Source organism: Girardinichthys multiradiatus, chromosome 5 (genome assembly GCF_021462225.1).
Source record: "Girardinichthys multiradiatus isolate DD_20200921_A chromosome 5, DD_fGirMul_XY1, whole genome shotgun sequence".
NCBI lineage: Eukaryota > Metazoa > Chordata > Actinopteri > Cyprinodontiformes > Goodeidae > Girardinichthys > Girardinichthys multiradiatus.
In genome coordinates, this window is record NC_061798.1 from 4,948,458 (window position 1) to 4,968,753 (window position 20,296).

At 38.7% G+C, this 20,296-nt stretch overlaps 1 protein-coding gene across 1 annotated transcript in view; it reads left to right on the top strand.

Moving 5' to 3' along the window:
- The window catches only part of LOC124867826 (slit homolog 1 protein-like), a 97,127-nt gene that overhangs the window by 63,885 nt on the left and 12,946 nt on the right, over positions 1-20,296 (top strand). Inside the window, exons 23-31 of the mRNA XM_047364464.1 lie at positions 633-704; positions 1,818-1,889; positions 2,099-2,170; positions 6,572-6,735; positions 12,017-12,141; positions 12,341-12,435; positions 16,650-16,789; positions 16,909-17,002; positions 17,226-17,363. Coding sequence (XP_047220420.1) covers positions 633-704; positions 1,818-1,889; positions 2,099-2,170; positions 6,572-6,735; positions 12,017-12,141; positions 12,341-12,435; positions 16,650-16,789; positions 16,909-17,002; positions 17,226-17,363 — 972 coding nt within the window. The remainder of the gene's footprint in view (positions 1-632; positions 705-1,817; positions 1,890-2,098; positions 2,171-6,571; positions 6,736-12,016; positions 12,142-12,340; positions 12,436-16,649; positions 16,790-16,908; positions 17,003-17,225; positions 17,364-20,296) is intronic.

The window sequence follows — 20,296 nt, forward strand, 5'->3', positions numbered from 1 at the left end:
AGTAAAGTACTCTGTTTATACTGCAATTATTGTGGCACAAATAGTTAACAGCCGCTCTTTTCACAAAGCCTTTTAGAAATACGCAGTCCAGCAAACCGAGTCATTTGGAAGAACAAAATTGTCTACCGTTTTTTTTTTTACCTCAATATAAACTGATATTGTATTCATTTTCTAACATTTGTTGACTATTGTTTCCCATCAAAGCATGTTTACAAGAAGTGCATCTACAAATTAAAGCAGAAAGCTGAAAGTTTAATCTGATCATCAGTTATATTTAATAATGAGGTGTTATGGAAGTAACCTTTTATACAGTACTTCCACAAATGCCCAGTAGATGGCGCTGTTGGCTCTGGACTGGATTTAGTGCAGAGATGTATCATCTTTAGAAAATATGGCAAAAATGGAGCAGAATCTTTCATGTGATCAGTGCGGTGAAAGAGTCAGGATCATTTTGTTTTTCTTTTTTAAATGTGAACTTATGTTTCAGAAAGTAAAAGAAATTCAGGGAAATACATTTTAAACAGTGTTAAACTCTTTACGCTTTTGTTTGTGTATGTTATTCCTGTATGTTTGTGCAAGACTTACATAGTGCATCAATGTGTATTGATCACTCCTGACCTTTGCCTCTGCAGAGATCTGAGCAACAATAAAATTAGCTCACTGTCCAACGACTCCTTCTCCAATATGAGCCAACTCACAACTCTGTGAGTAGAAACACAAAAAACACACTTCAGAGTTTTATTCATTTAATCATTTTATAATCAGTAAGTTGTAAATGTCCACAAAGAGATTGTTTCAGAAAGTAAAAGTGGTTTAACTTTATTTAAATTCAGAAGTTTACATACATTTCCTTAATATTTGTTGAAACTACCTTTTAAACTTTATGACTTGGGTCAAATGTTTTGAGTTTCCTTCTACAATCGTGAGAAGACAGAACTGGTGGTACTGAGTCAAAGTTTTAGGCTACACTTCTTCAGCAAACCTTACTAGTTCTACCATACAGTTTTACCATTGAACCGAGGTCATTACTTTGTGATGACTACTCTAAAATACTGACTTTGTAAGCAATGATGCAGTATGCTTAGGGTCATTGTCCAAGCTTTAATGTTGTGGCTGAAATTTTCAGATGATGCTTCAGTATTTCCACACAATTGTCTTTCCTCATGACGCCATCTATTTTGTAAAGTGCACCAGTCTCTCTTGGAGCAGAGCACCCCCACAATATGATGTTGCTACCTTATACTTTACAGTTTGGATGGTGTCCTCTTCTTCCCCAAAAATCCCCACAGGCTTCTTCCTGGCTAAGTGCCCTTTAAGTTCATACTGGTACAGGACTGTGGATAACGATGCTCTCTAACTGGGTTTAACCAGCACCTTCACAGGGACTTTTGCTTTTGTTCTTGGAGTTGATAGACACATTTCACACCGAACTGCATTCCATTCAGGGACAGAGAACATGTCTCCTTCTTGAATACTATATTGTCTGGACATCCCCATGGTTTTTATACTTGAGCAGATGAACATGACACCTTGAATGAATCAGACTTGTTGCATCGCTAGGTTCTGCTAACCTGCCTTAGTTTCATTACAGTGTTAGCTGGGCTTGATCAAGATAGAAATGTGAAAAGAAGTAGCTATTCTAAAACTGAGTTCTTGCTTTGAAGAGGACATTTAGACCTATACACTAACTAACTAAAACTAAATCCATCGTTACTGCATGGTAAGGCTCAGTGATATATTTTTACAGTACAATTGCACAAATTTTCTTGCTATCACAGTAAAGCATTGTTTAACTGGTGTGTTTGCTGTTTTCTCAGGATCCTCAGTTACAATTCATTACAGTGTATCCCTCCTCTGGCTCTGGCTGGCTTGCGCTCCCTGAGGCTGCTGTGAGCATACACACACACACACACACACACACACACACACACACACACACATATAGCATCAGTATACAGCCCCTTTGCTTTATTCCAAGCTATAATTAGTTTTTTTATGCTGAGTGAGACTCACTGCCAGTAAGAGTAATTGTGCTCAGCAAGGGTTCACTTTGAATGTTCAGAACCTTATCTGGCCTATACCTGTTTCTGTCTCTTAGCTCTCTCCATGGCAACGACATCTCAAAGCTGCAGCAGGGAATCTTCAATGACCTAGCCACCCTGTCTCACCTGTAAGTGCCACACATGTTGCACATGAATACAGTGCTTTCCACAGCTGTTGCCACCACTGGTAAAGATGAGTGAAATGTATGTATACCATCTCACAAAGCGGGAGCTTAGAGAAAGAGGGATCTTTGACCATTCGTCTTTGCACAACCTTTGTAGGTCAGGGGTGGGAAACCTTTTCCTGCTTACGGTTTTTGAAAGTCTTCTGAGGGCCACACTGAATTAGTAAACCCATATGATGCAACATTTAAAACTTGGTAAAACCTTGAAAAATTTGCATGTTCACTTTAGAAACATTTGTAAATTTTAATTTGCAGGTTGTTTTTAATGAATGAAAAATAGCCATTTGGCTAATTCCGGAGCATTTACAGCAGTGTCAGTAATGTACATTGTCCCTCCCAAATAAACAAATAAATTAACAACTGCTGCCTCTCAAAACACAATAGAATATCATTACACTATCTCTGCAGCTAAAACATTAGACATTAAGACATTACATGTTTTTGTACATAATAATTATTATTTTACGTTTCACATTTCTTTTTGGACTCAAGAAAAAAATATTTTTCTTTAAATATGAACAGATCTGATTTTTGAAAAGCTGTGTGCATTAATAATAATGCATTCATCACCCTTGTCTAATGTGATGGATGTAGCTGCTTCTCTTTAGCCAGGTGTCATAAGCCTTATAAGTAACCTAGTCTGCAACTGTAGTACAGAACCTCATGCTTTCAGCAGCTGCATGCATTGGCTCTCCATGATGATATCTTTGCTAATGCAGTCATCATTAAGCTTTTTCTCTTACAATGGCTTGTAAAAGTATTCATACCCCTTGAACGTTTCCACATATTTTCACATTACAACCACAAACAAATATATTTTATTGGAAATTTATGTGATAGACCAACACAAAGTGATATAAAATTGTGAAGTTGAAAGAAAATTATAATGAATTTCTTTTTTTTTTACAAATAAAAAACTGAAAAGGGCATTGTGCAAAAGTATTCAGCCCAACCGGAGTCAGTACTTTGTGGAACCACCTTTTGCTGCAATTACAGCTGCAAGTCTTTTAGTGTATGTCTGCTGGTTGAGCTTTGCACATCTAGTGACTGAAATTTGTGCCCATTCTTCATTGCAAAACAGCTGTAGCTCAGTCAGATTAGATGGAGCGCATTTGTGAACAGCAGTTTTCAGATCTTGCCAAAGATTCTCAATTGGGTTTATGTCTGGACTTTGACTGGGCCATTCTAACACATGACTATGTTTTGGTTTAAACCATTCCCTCTCTTTATGTTTAGGGTCACTGTCCTGCTGGAAGGTGAACCTCCGCCCCAGTCTGAAGTCTTTTGCAGACTCCAACAGGGTTTCTTCCAACATTGCCCTGTCTTTGGCTCCATCCATCTTCCCATCAATTCTGACCACCTTCCCTGTCCCTGCTGAAGAGAAGCAACCCCAGAGCATGATGTTGCCACCACCATATTTGACAGTGGGGATGGTGTGTTTAGAGTGATGTGCAGTGTTAGTTCTCCACCACACATAGCCTTTTGCATTTTGGCCAAAAAGTTCAGTTTTGGTCTTGTCTGACCAAAGCACCGTCTTCCACATGTTTGCTGTGTCCCCAACATGGCTTCTGGCAAACTGCAAACGGGACTTCTTATGGTTTTCTTTTAACAATGGCTTTCTTCTTGCAACTCTTCCATAAAGGCCACATTTGTGCAGTGCACAACTAATAGTTGTCCTGTAGACAGATTCCCCCACCTGAGCTGTGGATCTCTGCAGTTTGTCCAGAGTCACCATGGGCCTCTTGGCTGCATCTGTGGTCAGTGCTCTCCTTGTTCGACCTGTAAGTTTAGGTGGACGGCCTTGTCTTGGTAGGTTTACAGTTGTGCCATACTCTTTCCATTTCCAGATGATAGATTGAAGAGTGCTCTGTGAGATGTTCAAAGCTTGGGACATATTTTTATAGCCTAAGCCTGCTTTAAATTTCTCCACAACTTTATCCCTGACCTGTTTGCGTGTTCCTTGAATTTCTTGAAGTTGTTTGCTCCCCAATATTCTCTTACAAACCTACAGGCCGTCACAGAGCAGCTGTATTTGTACTCAGATAAGATTACACACAGCTGTACTCTATTTAGTCATTAGCAATGATCAGGCAACTTCTGAAGGCAATTGGTTGCACTCAGATTAAAGGGGGCTGAATACTTTTGCACATCAAACTTTTCAGTTTTTTATTTGTAAAAATAAAAAAAGAAATCATGTATAATTTTCATTCCACTTCACAACTGTATACCACTTTGTGTTGGTCTTTCACATAAAATTCCAATAAAATATATTTATGTTTGTGGTTGTAATGTGACAATATGTGGAAAAGGTCAAGGGCTATGAATACTTTTACAAGCCACTGTATATGCCTTGCTGTCAATGGTTGTTAACTTTTCCCTCTGAGTTTTTAAATATATTTTGTTATTTGTTTCAAATTGTGTGGCAGACTGAATAAAAGGGTTATGAAGGCTGTATATGATCTGGAGGCCGGATGAACCCTACTCCTGCTCTAGATCGTTCAGAGTCCTGGGTTCTACCCTATGCTCTCTCTTCTTGAACTCGCCTCACGGGTTCTTTACATCCAAGTAAATTGGCATTCCATCAAAAATTTTATGTTTCACTTCAAACCTATTCAACTTACATATACATTCATTGCACACAGAGTGATAACTTTAAAGTGTTCGTTTCTGTTAATGTTGATCAAGTTTCTCTGATGTTTAGAATAGAATGAGACCAGTAAAGGGATTTTTAACAGAAATGTATTGTTATGGCCTACAGTCATGCTGACTTGACAGTTATCTAGCAGACAATCAATCACAGTGCTCCCAAGGAGGTCATTGTTAAGGAACCTGACTGCAAATTTTGCATTTTACTTGGAAATCAAGTCCCAGAGTCTAGAATCCAAGCTGCTTGAAGTTCCGTGTGAGGTTTCCACAGTCAGTGATGATTTAAGCTGTCATGTCATCTGTGTGTTTGTCCACTGGGTTTTCTGAAGTCCATAGTCAACACAGGGTGGCGACACTGGTAGAGGTTCATCCTGTGGGTTGCTTTTTCGAACCCCCACTCTGTCTGTCTCTGTCATTCTGTCCTTGGGCAAGACACTTCACCTGTCTTGCCTGCTGATGGTGGTCAGAGGGCTCAGTGGCACCGATTGTATGGCACCATCAGCTCTGTAAGTCTGCCTTAGTGCAGCTGTGGCTACAATTTAGTCTACCACTGTCAGTGTGTGAATGGGTGGATGACTGATGTTAGTTTAAAGCGCTTTGGGCTCCTCTGACTTGATAAAGCACTGTACAAATACAGGCCATTTACCATAGCCATTTACCAGGGAACCTTAAAGCACTCCATATTTCCTTCTTCTGACCAGCTTTATATGGGCAGATTTTTCAGTTGCTTCCCAATTCTGCAATAAGTAATTTTTTACTGGTCCTATATAATGTTCTATGTTTGTGTAAAACTAAATTTCCCATTAGCTGTAAAGCCTTGAAATATATCACTCTGTGTAATGAATCTATAAAACAGTAGTGTCAGTTTTCAGTTAGAATTAGTGCAATTATTAAACTATTGTTAATATTCTAATTTTCAACATTTACCTGTGGGTGTATGGATTACGATGACTATTGAAGGTTTTTTTTTGTAAACCTTGTTTCATTGTTTAAAATAAAAGACATGATGATATCCAAACTTTCATCTTGCTGGTGAAGCCCACTAGATTATATTTGAAGTCCTCTGACAGTTTTCTTTAAGCCATGCACACTAGCAAGTTTGTCAGGTCTTTGTCAGAGAAACAGGCCTGGAGCATCACAGATCCTCCACAATTTTAAACAGCGGACATGAGGTGCTTTTCCAGATTATCATTATTTGTTTTATAGCACACCCATCTGAAGTGTTTGTTGCCTAAACCATTTGGTCTGGTCTGACCAAATCAGAAAGTAGAGTTTAGCAAACTTTACTTGTTTACATTTGTGAAGGTAGGAAGAAAATCAGTTTACTCTAATTAATCCTGAACAACCAGTTGGCACCTGTGGTTTTCTGTGGTTCTCCTACAGTGAGGTTTGGAGATGTAATTTTCGTTTATTTCACTGAAAAGTGAACATTTTCTCAGAAGACAGACTCTCCACTTTTGTTCTGTCTGATTCTACATTTTTGTCATTAGTTTCTGTTAGTTTTGTCAGTGTAAACAGTACACTCTATAAATGTTATGATTGTTTGTCACTGTGTGTGGTACTGTGGATAGAGCTCCATCAATTGACCCTGTTACGCAGTGCAGACAAATACATCCCCCCCCCCCCTTCATTTTTCTACTTCCTATTAGTATCCTTTGTTGCTATGTTACCCAGCTCCTTGTCATTTTATTCGTTCAGAGCAATTGGAGCCAACCCTTTGTACTGTGACTGTCGGCTGCTCTGGCTATCAGACTGGGTGAAGAGTGGGTATAAGGAGCCTGGTATTGCCCGCTGCACTGGCCCCCAGGGCATGGAGGGGAAGCTGCTGCTCACCACACCTGCTGACAAGTTCCAATGTCTGGGTGAGTGGACAGGAAGCCCTTCTGTCTTCAAATGATCAAGAAAGCTATGCATATGTTGTGATTATGAATATGAATATATTATTTAATATTTATATTTTTATATTTTATCAAATATTATTTCGGTCTGTTAAGGGTGATCCTGTGAATCCCAGCCGAATACGGTGGTGGTATTAGAACAAAATCGAAAGGGATGAGCCAAGCTCTGGCATTATTGAACAGCAAAACTCTGCACACATGGAATGAATTCACACAATTTCTTAAACTACAAGAATTTATTAACAAAAATAAGTCAACTCAAAGTCAAACATATTTCAATCAACAAACTCTTTACTATGCTAAACAATCCAACTAAACTACCAAGCAGAATTAAAGAATAAGGAAGACTAATGGGCTATGTACAATATAAACAAGTTGATTAAAGATGATTGAAAATCATGACCAAAAGAGTGATGCAACATTACCATGTAATGTTATTTATGTTTGAGAACCAAGGATTATCTTGAAGAATCTGGAAATTAAGTTAAGTTAGTCTTGGAACCAACTTAGGAAATAATCAGCATACCTTTAGACAACCCTTCACAATGCAAGATCAGATAAAATATTATTTTAATAAAATAATGTTTTAAGAATGATCTGCTGAATAAAACCAACCTTTTGGATGACAATTTCTCAACAGTGTCTCATTAGCTGCCTTTATTTATTAAAATAATATTTAAAGAAATATTATTTAGGAAATAGTTAAATATTTATGGAAATATTTTTAAAAAAGAACTAAAAATTGGGAAAAATTGGGCTTAATGGTGTTTACTTAGTTATCAAGTTGAGCAAAACAATGTTTAGGGAAATATTTTACTGGATTGAAAACTAGCAACCTTTTTGGATGAATGATCTTAGCACACGTGTTCTTAGCTGTTAGCAGTTAAAGCTAACAAAAGAAGCTTATAGCTTATCATTAGAATCAAACATACTTTTAAAATACCATTAATAAAAGGGTTAAAATCCATAAGAGTGGACGGCGCGTTATGATCAATCTTCTGTGTTTAAAATCACCCTTCAAGTAAAATATGTCTTAAGTTTAAAAAACACACATACACATAACACAAAACTGAGCACGTGCTGAGCAGATAGCCTGCTAGCACTAAGATAGCTGAGTTTCACACAAACAAAACCAAACTTCATAAAACGAAAAAACGTTTAGATTATTTCATCCTAAATTACTTCTATCTCTCTCTGCCCAAACCTAACCTCGTATGAACCGTGCTGAGGAAAAATTGTCCGGGCGACGACAAAGTTTGAAGAAAGCTTCTACAGTGAACAAAAGGGTTAGCTTCCAGCTAACCTCTCTAGTTGTGTAGTTAATTACCCCGTTCATGAATGAATACCAGATACACAAACAGCAATTCATTCCTACTTAACTTAGTGCATTTGATCGGCTGATCGTATGACACCCTTGGATCCAGTTTGAAGAGTTATGTCTGTTTGCCTCCAAAGAGACATTAGCGCGCTGTGCCTCTCTGTCCCAATCCTCTAGAGACCGGCGTGGAAGAGATCGATTCATTGGAAAGGGGGTGTTTTTATACAGCCTGTGACATCACGGGAAGTCCGCTGTTATCCCCTTTCCTAGCTGGCTGGAAGTAGGTTAATACGATTTATTTTGAAAGTTCCAGAAATGTTTGTACCGAATGTTGTAATCCATGGCTGTGGGTCCCAACACATGGAAAGACGGCACATGAAACAGGAGCTATTAGTAACATGGTTTATACTGTGCATACGTTTTCATCTGCCTCTGTGCATTTGTTTCAATGCATGTGTTGATTCGGTGTGTGTTTTCTAATCAAGGTGACCTAATGTATTGTTTAAACATAATAATTTCACCTAATAATCTTATTTTTGTTCTGCTGGAGGAAATTAGAGGACTGCTGAGTAAAATGGCTACCCATCTAATGTTTTTTCGTTTAAGTACTAAGCAAGTATTCATCCACATGCAAATGCTTCCTAATGGATGGTCTTTAATGAAATCTTTCCAGTTGGTGTGGGACATTAGAGAAGTTGGTGGCTGTTACTCCCACACACTTACAGCTCCAGACACTGCAGTGTAGATAGACCTAATTTACACAAATCTACAGAAAATTGCTTATGAACACATACAATCAGAATTTGCTGCAGGTGATGTTATGGAATGCCGCTCTGGGATCTTTTTTAAAAATCCATTAAAGCTAAATGCAGTGCACTGAGATTTCAATAACAAAACCAGTGGTTTTGAGTAGCTGTCAATACATTAAGTTGTTGAAGAACTATGATTAACAACCAATCATGACATCTAGCCAAAGATAAACATAGTGTATACGAGCTTTCTATAGGGAAGACAGTTTATAAATCATCCCAAACATAATTTATTTAAGACTGTTACACACATATACTGCTATTTGTTCCTCTTACTTAGCTCAACACATATACTCCATTGCAATAGACAGTACTTGTGATTCAGGCCTCATAGGCCTTAAACCATACAGAAGTTAAAAATTATATTCTAGTCATGTAGCTTTAATGAACGCATGCGCTGCTATTATTTTACACAGAAGAAAACTGTTGACTTGGGTTTCCTCTTTTTCCAAGTCTGAGTGCCATCTATTGACGAGGAATGACATGGATACCAATTTTTAGTAAAATGTGACATTACCATCAAAACCATATTCAGTGTTGGAATCCTTGTAGGTATTTCCATCATAGAAAACATCATATGTTGTTCAATTCTCTCTGGTGGCGGTCTTGTTTTTTTATTTATTTTTATTTTTTAAGATATTTTTTCGGCACTAGTGGCCTTTATTTTTTTGACAGTAGGCAGACAGGAAAGACAGGTAGAGAGAGGTGGAGACATTCGGCAAATGTCGCCGGGTCTGGGACTCAAACCCAGGACGGTCGCTTCGAGGACTGTAGCCTCTGTACATGGGCGTGCACTTAACCCCTACACCATCAGCGCCACGCCGGTCTTGTTCTTATTTTACTGGAATTACTATCACTCTATGAAAATTGTATATCCAAATTTTGCTCATCTAAACATTGCTTCATTGTTTTTATCTTTTATTTCTACAGATAATCTCACTGAGATAACAATCTTTTTGCTTTCAAGTCTGTGTGTCTAGTATTAAGTGCAAGGATGAAAAACTGCTACTATTATAAATAATAGTAATGATGATGATAATATTCATGCTGCGGGAAAACTGATTATTGTTACTAACTTTATTGCTGCAGTAACCTAAGCATGTAATAATTCAACCTAAATTCAGATTTGTTTCATTTGTGTTTTACCTTTATTCAATATTTTACAGTGTAGGCATTTCAACAACTTATTAGCAAAATAACTAATTTAACAAATTTAAATACATTTAATTAAAACATTTCTTTATGTATCTATTTAATTCCAACACGTAAAAATAATTGTAAGTTTAACAATTCACCTTTTTTACATAATACATGTCTTTCTTACATGTTTTAAAAGAAGTAAGTTGTAATTCGATCTTATATATTCATGCCCCATTACTTTATTTAATAAATACGTTGATTTTGTTTTTTACTATTTACACTATTTACAGGTTCAAAACTAGGAAAAGATCACAACAAAATTGTTTAGGTATTAGAACAGAATAGTTGTAAAGTTAAATTATGGCCTTTAAAAATATCCCTGTTGGTCATTATTAGATACATTTTATTTTCTTTATAATATATATTTTTTGTTGATTACAAGGTTTTTGTGATCATTTGGAGCAAAAATTTAAATTCAATTACTTAAATTAATTAATTGAATTAATTCTGTTACTCCACAGCTCTAGTCAGACGTTGTATGTGACAGAAGGATGAAAGGAAAGCTTTACAACATTCTAGTGAGATGTGCTTAAACTTGTGATTTGGAGAAATGCAAGAAGCTCAGTTAGATGTGGCCGACCTGCAAATATTAAGGTTTTCATTGAAAGTGACCAAAGACAGAAGCAGAAATGAGGTTATTGGATGGACAGCATAGGTTAAGAAGTTCAGACACAAGCTTAGAGTCTGAGATAAAGAGCATTTTGGACACAGAACATAGCAAGGAAGGATGGTGTGAGTAAACAGGATTCTTGGAATAGAGTCAGAGGGAAACAGTTGATATGCTGTGGCGCCCCCTAAAGGTAGCAGGCAAGAGCATTTGGTTTAAGTCTTCCTTTGGTAATGTTGTCTTTACTAACCAAGGTAAACCATTTTTCCAAATATGCATTCTCATCTCAGTGTCTTTCTACTTTTTATATTCAAAGTGCCCTCTAGTGGTCACAAATTTCTATTAGCTTCAGCTAATCGAAAACATTTACAGCTTCAGCTGGAAATGTTGCCTCTATTAATGTGTAGTCAGAAGAATACAAACAAGCAGCAATTTCATTTGTCCAATCATTGTTAACAACAACAAAATGAATTTTAACATTATTTATTGTCTAATTATCACTCAGATATTAATTTCATCACATTGTTGGGGCCTTTGGTGTGCTTGTTGGTCTATTTCTAATCTCATTAAATCACAGATGCATTGTAATCACCTATGGATTCACATGACAAACTCTCACTGTCTTCCAAGTTTCCCTCCCTCTAGCACCTTCAAGTTTACTGGGTTTGTGTTTGTTTGTTCTTTATGATTTTTCTACGTTTCAAAGGATCAGCCTGTCATCTGTCCACCTCAACCACATATCACCTCACAGGAAGCATTTGTATTCTGCTTTTCCCCCATTAGCCTGCTGTATATTGCATGTCTGTCACTCTCTTTGTTCTGTGACTGATGTGTTCTTCGGATCCCTGTGCAGCATGGCCAAAACCTGAGCACAAAAATAAAGAGGAGGGGAGCAATTACATGTGAAAAGAGGGAAATGGGCTTTATAAATTTAAATTATATACCAGAGGAAAGAGGACAAGCATCCAAATTCCAGGGTTCTTGTTACTTTTCAACGTATTTCAGCATGATTTGCATATCAAAAAATAAAACATCTGATTAATTGAACAATGATAGGTCTGTATGTTTTGATGCAGGACAATTTTCTTTGGAGTTGTTGTTCCTTTTCTCTCATAATATCACTTGAGTGCCTTATCACGTGCTCTGCTGGCACACTGAACTGTGTGTGTATGTGTGTGTGTGTGTGTGTGTGTGTGAGAGAGTGTGTGTGTGTGTGTGTGTGTGTGTGTGTGTGTGTGTGTGTGTGTGTGTGTGTGTGTGTGTGTGTGTGTGTGTGTGTGTGTGTGTGTGTGTGTGTGTGTGTGAAATTAGGTCCAGTGGACATGACGGTTCAGGCCAAATGCAGTCCATGTGTGTCCTCCCCTTGCCAGAACCAGGGAACCTGCCACATCCACCAAACCCAACAGTACACCTGTGCCTGCAACACAGGCTTTACGGTATGAATCTAAATGCAAAAGTGGATCATAGAGGAAATTATGTTCTCTAACAAACCCCTTGTCCAATATTTTGCATTTGCATGCTTCTTTATTATTTTAGTTGATATCAGTCTAATCCTATCCAGTTTTTCAGTTAAGCTGATCTTGGCTTGGTGCATACCTATGCATATATGCATGTATTTGTCTACTGGGTGTGCAGGGTAAACACTGTGAGACCCCAATTGATGCTTGTGTCAGCAACCCCTGCACCAATGGAGGAACTTGCCTAAGAGACGAGCAGACAGGAGGCTTCAGGTAACAAGACCAACAAAGCCACTAATGCATTAAGCTTTCTGTATGGATCTTATTGAGTATTTTCTCATTCACAACATTTTCAGCTGCTTTATGTCCAGGCAACGTTCTCCCTTCTCAGGGTTTTTAGGGACTTAGTTTTTTCTAGCCAGTAACCTGTTTTTTAATATACAGGTCCTTCTCAAAATATTAGCATATTGTGATAAAGTTTATTATTTTCCATAATGTCATGATGAAAATTTAACATTCATATATTTTAGATTCATTGCACACTAACTGAAATATTTCAGGTCTTTTATTGTCTTAATACGGATGATTTTGGCATACAGCTCATGAAAACCCAAAATTCCTATCTCACAAAATTAGCATATCATTAAAAGGGTCTCTAAACGAGCTATGAACCTAATCATCTGAATCAACGAGTTAACTCTAAACACCTGCAAAAGATTCCTGAGGCCTTTAAAACTCCCAGCCTGGTTCATCACTCAAAACCCCAATCATGGGTAAGACTGCCGACCTGACTGCTGTCCAGAAGGCCACTATTGACACCCTCAAGCAAGAGGGTAAGACACAGAAAGAAATTTCTGAACGAATAGGCTGTTCCCAGAGTGCTGTATCAAGGCACCTCAGTGGGAAGTCTGTGGGAAGGAAAAAGTGTGGCAGAAAACGCTGCACAACGAGAAGAGGTGACTGGACCCTGAGGAAGATTGTGGAGAAGGGTCGATTCCAGACCTTGGGGGACCTGTGGAAGCAGTGGACTGAGTCTGGAGTAGAAACATCCAGAGCCACCGTGCACAGGCGTGTGCAGGAAATGGGCTACAGGTGCCGCATTCCCCAGGTCAAGCCACTTTTGAACCAGAAACAGCGGCAGAAGCGCCTGACCTGGGCTACAGAGAAGCAGCACTGGACTGTTGCTCAATGGTCCAAAGTACTTTTTTCGGATGAAAGCAAATTCTGCATGTCATTCAGAAATCAAGGTGCCAGAGTCTGGAGGATGACTGGGGAGAAGGAAATGCCAAAATGCCAGAAGTCCAGTGTCAAGTACCCACAGTCAGTGATGGTCTGGGGTGCCGTGTCAGCTGCTGGTGTTGGTTCACTGTGTTTTATCAAGGGCAGGGTCAATGCAGCTAGCTATCAGGAGATTTTGGAGCACTTCATGCTTCCATCTGCTGAAAAACTTTATGGAGATGAAGATTTCATTTTTCAACACGACCTGGCACCTGCTCACAGTGCCAAAACCATTGGTAAATGGTTTACTGACCATGGTATCACTGTGCTCAATTGGCCTGCCAACTCTCCTGACCTGAACCCCATAGAGAATCTGTGGGATATTGTGAAGAGAACGTTGAGAGACTCAAGACCCAACACTCTGGATGAGCTAAAGGCCGCTATCAAAGCATCCTGGGCCTCCATAAGACCTCAGCAGTGCCACAGGCTGATTGCCTCCATGCCACGCCGCATTGAAGCAGTCATTTCTGCAAAAGGATTCCCGACCAAGTATTGAGTGCATAACTGTACATGATTATTTGAAGGTTGACGTTTTTTGTATTAAAAACACTTTTCTTTTATTGGTCGGATGAAATATGCTAATTTTGTGAGATAGGAATTTTGGGTTTTCATGAGCTGTATGCCAAAATCATCCGTATTAAGACAATAAAAGACCTGAAATATTTCAGTTAGTGTGCAATGAATCTAAAATATATGAATGTTAAATTTTCATCATTACATTATGGAAAATAATGAACTTTATTACAATATGCTAATATTTTGAGAAGGACCTGTAGTAAAAGCAGTAGAGACAAACTTATGCTAGAATCCGCTCACCTTAGCTCACATTGAAATGCAAATCTGTTTGTTCACTCATTCCTCCATTCATTATATCTTGTTCACTCTATAGAGGAGTAAGTAGTGGTTTTGTGTTTTTGCATTTTAAACTATACATGAGAACAATAAAATTTTGTTGCTATTTCCAGTTATGAGTGACTATGGCTGCATTTTATTTCCAGTCACAGTAGAATGCCTTATTGATTTTCTTATTTGTAGTAGTAGTCATATTAACAATAATGATTTTTTTGTTCAGTTTCAGCTCTTCAAATCTCAGAATGATGTCACACTCGATTATGTCCCAGTTACAGTAATCAGTAAGATTTTCTCTGGTTGTGTTCAATGACCAGACTAAGTACTGGGAACACATTTCTCTTAAATTACACACTGAACCACTAATGAAACATGTCCACACATAGATATTGTACAGCATTTGTGTACTACTGAGTTAATGAGATACAAACTGTCTGAAGTGCAAATGAACAGCAACTTTCACTATGTTTAATTAACACAGGAGCCTTTTAGGAGTGTAGAGGTGTAGAGGTTCAGGTTGGTGAAACATTTCTGACTTATGAGATAAAAAATGCATTTATCCCTGATAGCTTCTCATTGAAGCTTCCCTTTAAGTATCAAAGTTTTTTTTTTTTTTTCAAATTTAGAAAGAAATAAACACAAATAAAATTGGATTTTAGGGCCCTTTAACAGGCTCTGGAAATATTTTAAAAAATATTAAAAAAAAAAAGAAAAACTAAACTTTAACATAAAGTGAAAAAAATGATTGTCACAACTAATTTTAAATGACATCAAGTTATTTGACCAAACAGATTTGTTCACATTTGAATGCTCTGAGTATCTGAAAGACCTTCTACATGTATTTTAATTTAGGCAAACAATGTTCCATAAATTCCTGTCACTTTCTGTAAAAGTTGCACATATATCATTCTGTGGTTAAATTTCAGATGCTTGAACAGATTTATTGTTGCTGAGTGGTGCAACTACCATCCAGAAGAAAATATCACTCGTCTTTGATCTGTGTCTAAGTCCAAAGTGTTCTCACAAAAACTGATTGACTCCACATATGTGCTAAAAGCTGCCACTGCTGCTTTCACTGTGCTGCTTGCACGCTGTTTGCCACTTTGCACCTTTGCACCTTTGTAGTGATTCTAACTTTTTGAGGTACAATAAGGAGTCATTTCCTGCAGGACGTTTCATGCCAACTATACTTCAATTCAGACCCACCTACCATATTTCTACCATCTTTACTCTTGCTGACCTTTGAAAAGACAAATGCTCTAAGCATGAGCTTGAACCTTTAAAAGTTGCAGAAGTAATGTGTGTCATGTATCATGTTGTAGACATTACAAAATGAGAGCATACTTGCAGTGCAGAATATGCAAAAAGAATAATATATTTCATAAATACTTTTTTGATCATTATGTTGCTTTTATGATCATTGGGAGCTAAAATCAAAATTGTTCAATTGATTTCATGACAAACTTTTATTGATCAAACATGTTTTCTACTTGTTTCTTAAAAATAAATAAAGAGGAATTAGTAGCATCCCACTTTTTGAAAATATTGACCCCACCTGCACCTGTCTCTCACTCCAAGCTCCACTCAAAACTTGGCATAATGACAGTCACAGATATTACCCAAAATCTACTAAAACACTCAAACCCAAACATTTGATTTTAAAGCTGTGGCATGTGTGGAAATAATGCAGGAGGGGGCTCGTAGGTACAAGACAGCTCACTTTTCACATTGGATTGTTTAAATACTGTTTCGGTAGGAGTCTGAAAATCCAGATAATTAGCTCTGGATGTTACCTTTAGCATATTAACACCCACATCACCATGCTCTATCAGCTCAGGGCACTGTGGTGTGTTTTGATGTACACTTGTGCAACAAAAAGTTTAACATTTTGACCAATACTAGAAAGTGGTCGACTCACTATGAGCTAAAGTTTAGGGATCAAGCAGACAATTCAATCACAGATCAGGTTTCTGGACGAAGTTGAAGCACCAGTTGTAAATCCTACAAAGATCACAAGCAGTTTTCTAACAACTGTGGAGAAGATCTGACACCATTTAGTCTGTGATCCTGCAAAAAATAGATTCCAGCCAAAGTCCAGATTTACTTTCACTGTTTCACAAAATAAGCAAAATGTAAAACTTCCAAATTCTGTAAGATGTGTTAAAATTATGCCATTGTAATAAATTCTCTGATTTCATTCAGGTGATTATTATTCTAGCTGTTTAAAACTACTGACTGTCTTTCTAGACACAATCTTTGGCAAAACAAAAATGTATTTATTTATTTAATATCCCTTATAGCCCAGGATATTTTTAATATTAGTGTTGTAAGTTTGTGTTTGTTTGCCTTTACCCTCTTAGCTGCGCATGTACATTTGGGTTCCATGGCACATTTTGCGAGGTCAACGTGGACGACTGCGAGGATCACGGATGTGACAATGGTGCCACCTGTGTTGATGGAGTTGGCAACTACACCTGCTTGTGTCGTCCTAGCTACAGAGGTACAACACAACACTATCTGTGCTGTAGGATCAACTGTCTTACAAGTCACAGAAAGATAATCTGAAAGAATACAAACCTTCACACTGCCTGTTTTTTGTTTCTCGCCTCTTGTTTCAAGGTCTGTTTTGTGAAGAGGAGGATGATATTTGCTCTTCAGGGAGAAATCCTTGTAAGCATCAGTCCACCTGCATCAGCAGCCCTACAGGCCCCAGGTAAAAGTGCAAACACACACACACACACACACACACACACACACACACACACACCTCTTCATCACTGCAAACTCAGCAAAGTTTGAGATTCCACCTGAGATTACAGATTCAACATACACAACCTTTGTATAATTTTATGTTGACCTCCTAAAATGATGAACCATGTGTCAAGTAGCACATGTGATCATGTGATTATGTTGCGTGTGTGTGTTTTTTGTTCCAGGTGTGTATGCCTCCCAGGTTGGGTGGGACCAGACTGCAGCATAGACTACAATGAGTGTGTGGATCATCATTGTCAGAACGCAGCCCAGTGTGTCGACCACCTGGATGGCTACAGCTGTGTCTGCCCACAGGGATTCAGGTACTGGGAGTGCTGGAACATTGAGATTCATGAAAGCTTAGAAGCTCATGGGGCTCTAGATTATGTTCTAAAAAACATTGTTTTGTTTGTAATACATTACCTTTAAATACTTTATGTGTAATTTATGAGTGTATTAAGTGCTGGATCATTTCTTACCTTGCTAGTTGTTTAGCATATCCCACACCGAGGCCAAGTGCGCCTCCTCATCCTCCTCCCTGCTCTACACCTTGTTCCATGTTTTAGTACCAGTCCTGAGTTTTTTAGCCACCCAACCTCACACAAGGGACTGAACAGAAGTTCAGTCCCTTGTGTGAGCGGGGACTGAACGTATTGAACTTGGTCAAAGTAAGCCCGACAATACTGAGAAAGAGCAGGTCAGAGATGGTGGTGGTATGTAGAGAAGCTCAGTTTGCTGTGCAAATCAGATTCATCTGGTGAAAGCCCTGTTCACATTCTGCACTTCATATGGTGAGGGTATTCACAGCTGTAAATAGTTATTTCAGTTCATCATGACTGTCTTTTCCTCCTAATTCCACATACTCTCTATGGGCAAGGATCACTGCGCCTGGACGGTCTATAATGATGCGCAGACAGAGCTACTCGACTTCAGTCTGTCCATAGAGTCCACCTGCATCCTCAGGCCAGGTCAGGCAGGCGCCCACTGTGTCACAGCAATTGCTGCTCTAAGTTTTTGTCCACACAAAAACTGCCTAATATTAAGCACTTTGTCATGGCTTTTCCTTCAGTAAAAAGTAGAAAAGAGTTACTCTCAATCCCCCTCTTGCTTAATTAAAAAATGCGTCCTAGTCGCTCTCACATCGCTTCAAATACTCTGACAAGTCAAGATTATTGTGGTATCTCTTTTTTGCAGTTCAAATGGAAGTTCAGATAAGCCCTGCAGTGCATCAAACACCATACTCAGGGGAACTTATGCATACCGCAAGACCATTGTATGCTTGCTTAGTTATACCATCACAGGTGGGAGCTTCTGATGCCGACTTAAAATGCCTGTGAAGTGCTGGACAATTATTCCAAACTGCTTCCACTGTCCTGAAACTGGAGGCCACCCACCTTGTATCTAATATAGGAGCAATTTTGCATAGCTGAACGTCCAAACTGGATGCACACTCTCCATATGTTCTTGTTGACATGTTATAAAGAGAATATACACTATATTAGCAAAAGTATTTGTCTGTATGCTTTAACATATACATGAAGTTTGATAACATCCTCTTCTTAATCTGTGAGGACCAGTTTGTTGATGGAGCCAAGCTGCCAGAAACAGCAACTTTAACTATTCTGTGAACATCGTCCACAAGCTTTAGGAATGTGTTCACAGTTAGATGAGGAAACCAGAGCTGCAGCCTCCGCTCTGATTTATCCCAAAGGTGTTCAAGAAGGTTGAGGTCAGGATCTGTGCAGGCCAACCACGTTTCTTCACACCAAACTTTATACACCTGCAGTCATGGAAGTGATTGGAACACCCGTATTCAGTGATTGGGTGCTGTGACCCAGTACTTCTGGCAATATACTGTAGGTTTTCCAACAGTATTTTAAAATGCTGGACTGACCCCATCTCTTTCACTGTACCATTTACCACAAGTTCAAGTATATGGGCTGAGCAGTGCCACACAGTAATATTAGGGAAAATAACCTGCCGTCACATGTAAGTCCAATGAGAGTTTTAGATAAAAGCTTGTTGGTCAAATGCTCGCACTCCATGCAGACAATAAATCACAGATAGTGTCTTCTGCAGATAAATTATCTAGTTCAACCAGTAAATATGTCACTGGTAAATGTATATGAATGCGCTTTTCTTATTTATACTTGAGGACTCGTCCAGCTAGAGGCTACGTTTTTAAGCACATTGCACAATTTAATTACAGTGTTTTCATTTCTACTGAAATGTGTTTTTATATCTTTGCACATGTAACGGGGCAACCGTGGCGTTGGTGGCAGAGGTTCGTCTTGTAACCAGTGGGTCTGTCTTAGTCGTTGTGTCCTTTGGCAAGAGACTTCACCTGCCTTGGCCACTGATGGTGGTCAGAGGGCCCTGTGGCGCTTGTGTATGGCAGCCTTACTTCTGTCAGTGTTCCCCAGGGCAGCTGTGGCTACAATGTAGCTTACTACCCTGAGTGTGTGAATTTGTGTATGAATGGGTGGATGATTGAATGTAGTATGAAGCGTTTTGAGGTCTCTGGGGACTTGATAAAGTGCTATACAAGTACAAGCCATTTACCATTTACCATTAGAATGCAGTATTCTACCCATATCAAATCTGTTTAACTCCTGACAATCAATTTTACTTTCAAAGCCATGCGTCAGCCTGTTGCATTTAGCCTCGTTACATGCAGTGCGAAAGATCTGACTGGTTGTGACTATGTGTTCAGACTGTTCACTGACTACAGCCTGTCCCAAAGTGTCTTCTTCAGATTTTTTATGCATGTTTTTTAATGCTAAGTCACTCCTGGTCTGAGCATGTTCAAATATTTTTTATGAAGTGTTCGTTGCTGCTTTGTTATGTCAGAAGCAGATGAAGTTACTAAACAGGACACCCATTCTTCAGCCAGTTTCATTCTACCAGTCTTCTTTGGTCCCAAAGTTCCAACTTCCCTGCATGTAAAGCAAACCAAACACATTTTTTCCATTATAAGCCATGAATAGTAGGTCTGCTTTGCCTTGGACTGGGCAGCTGTCCAGATTGTTGGGCATCCCTCACTTGACGGTTCCAGCCTGTCTCTTCTCCGCTGTATTCACTCTCCTGCTTGTTGTTATCGTCTTCCACATGCGAAACCCCAGGCGCCTCCTCATGCTGGCTGTGGATTCTTGCCCTGGAACAACAGCCTGGTTAGCTTGGCACTCATCCACACTTGCACCTGGTCCAGTAGTATCTCCATTGCAACAGCCTTCATCAAAACAACAAGATTTATATA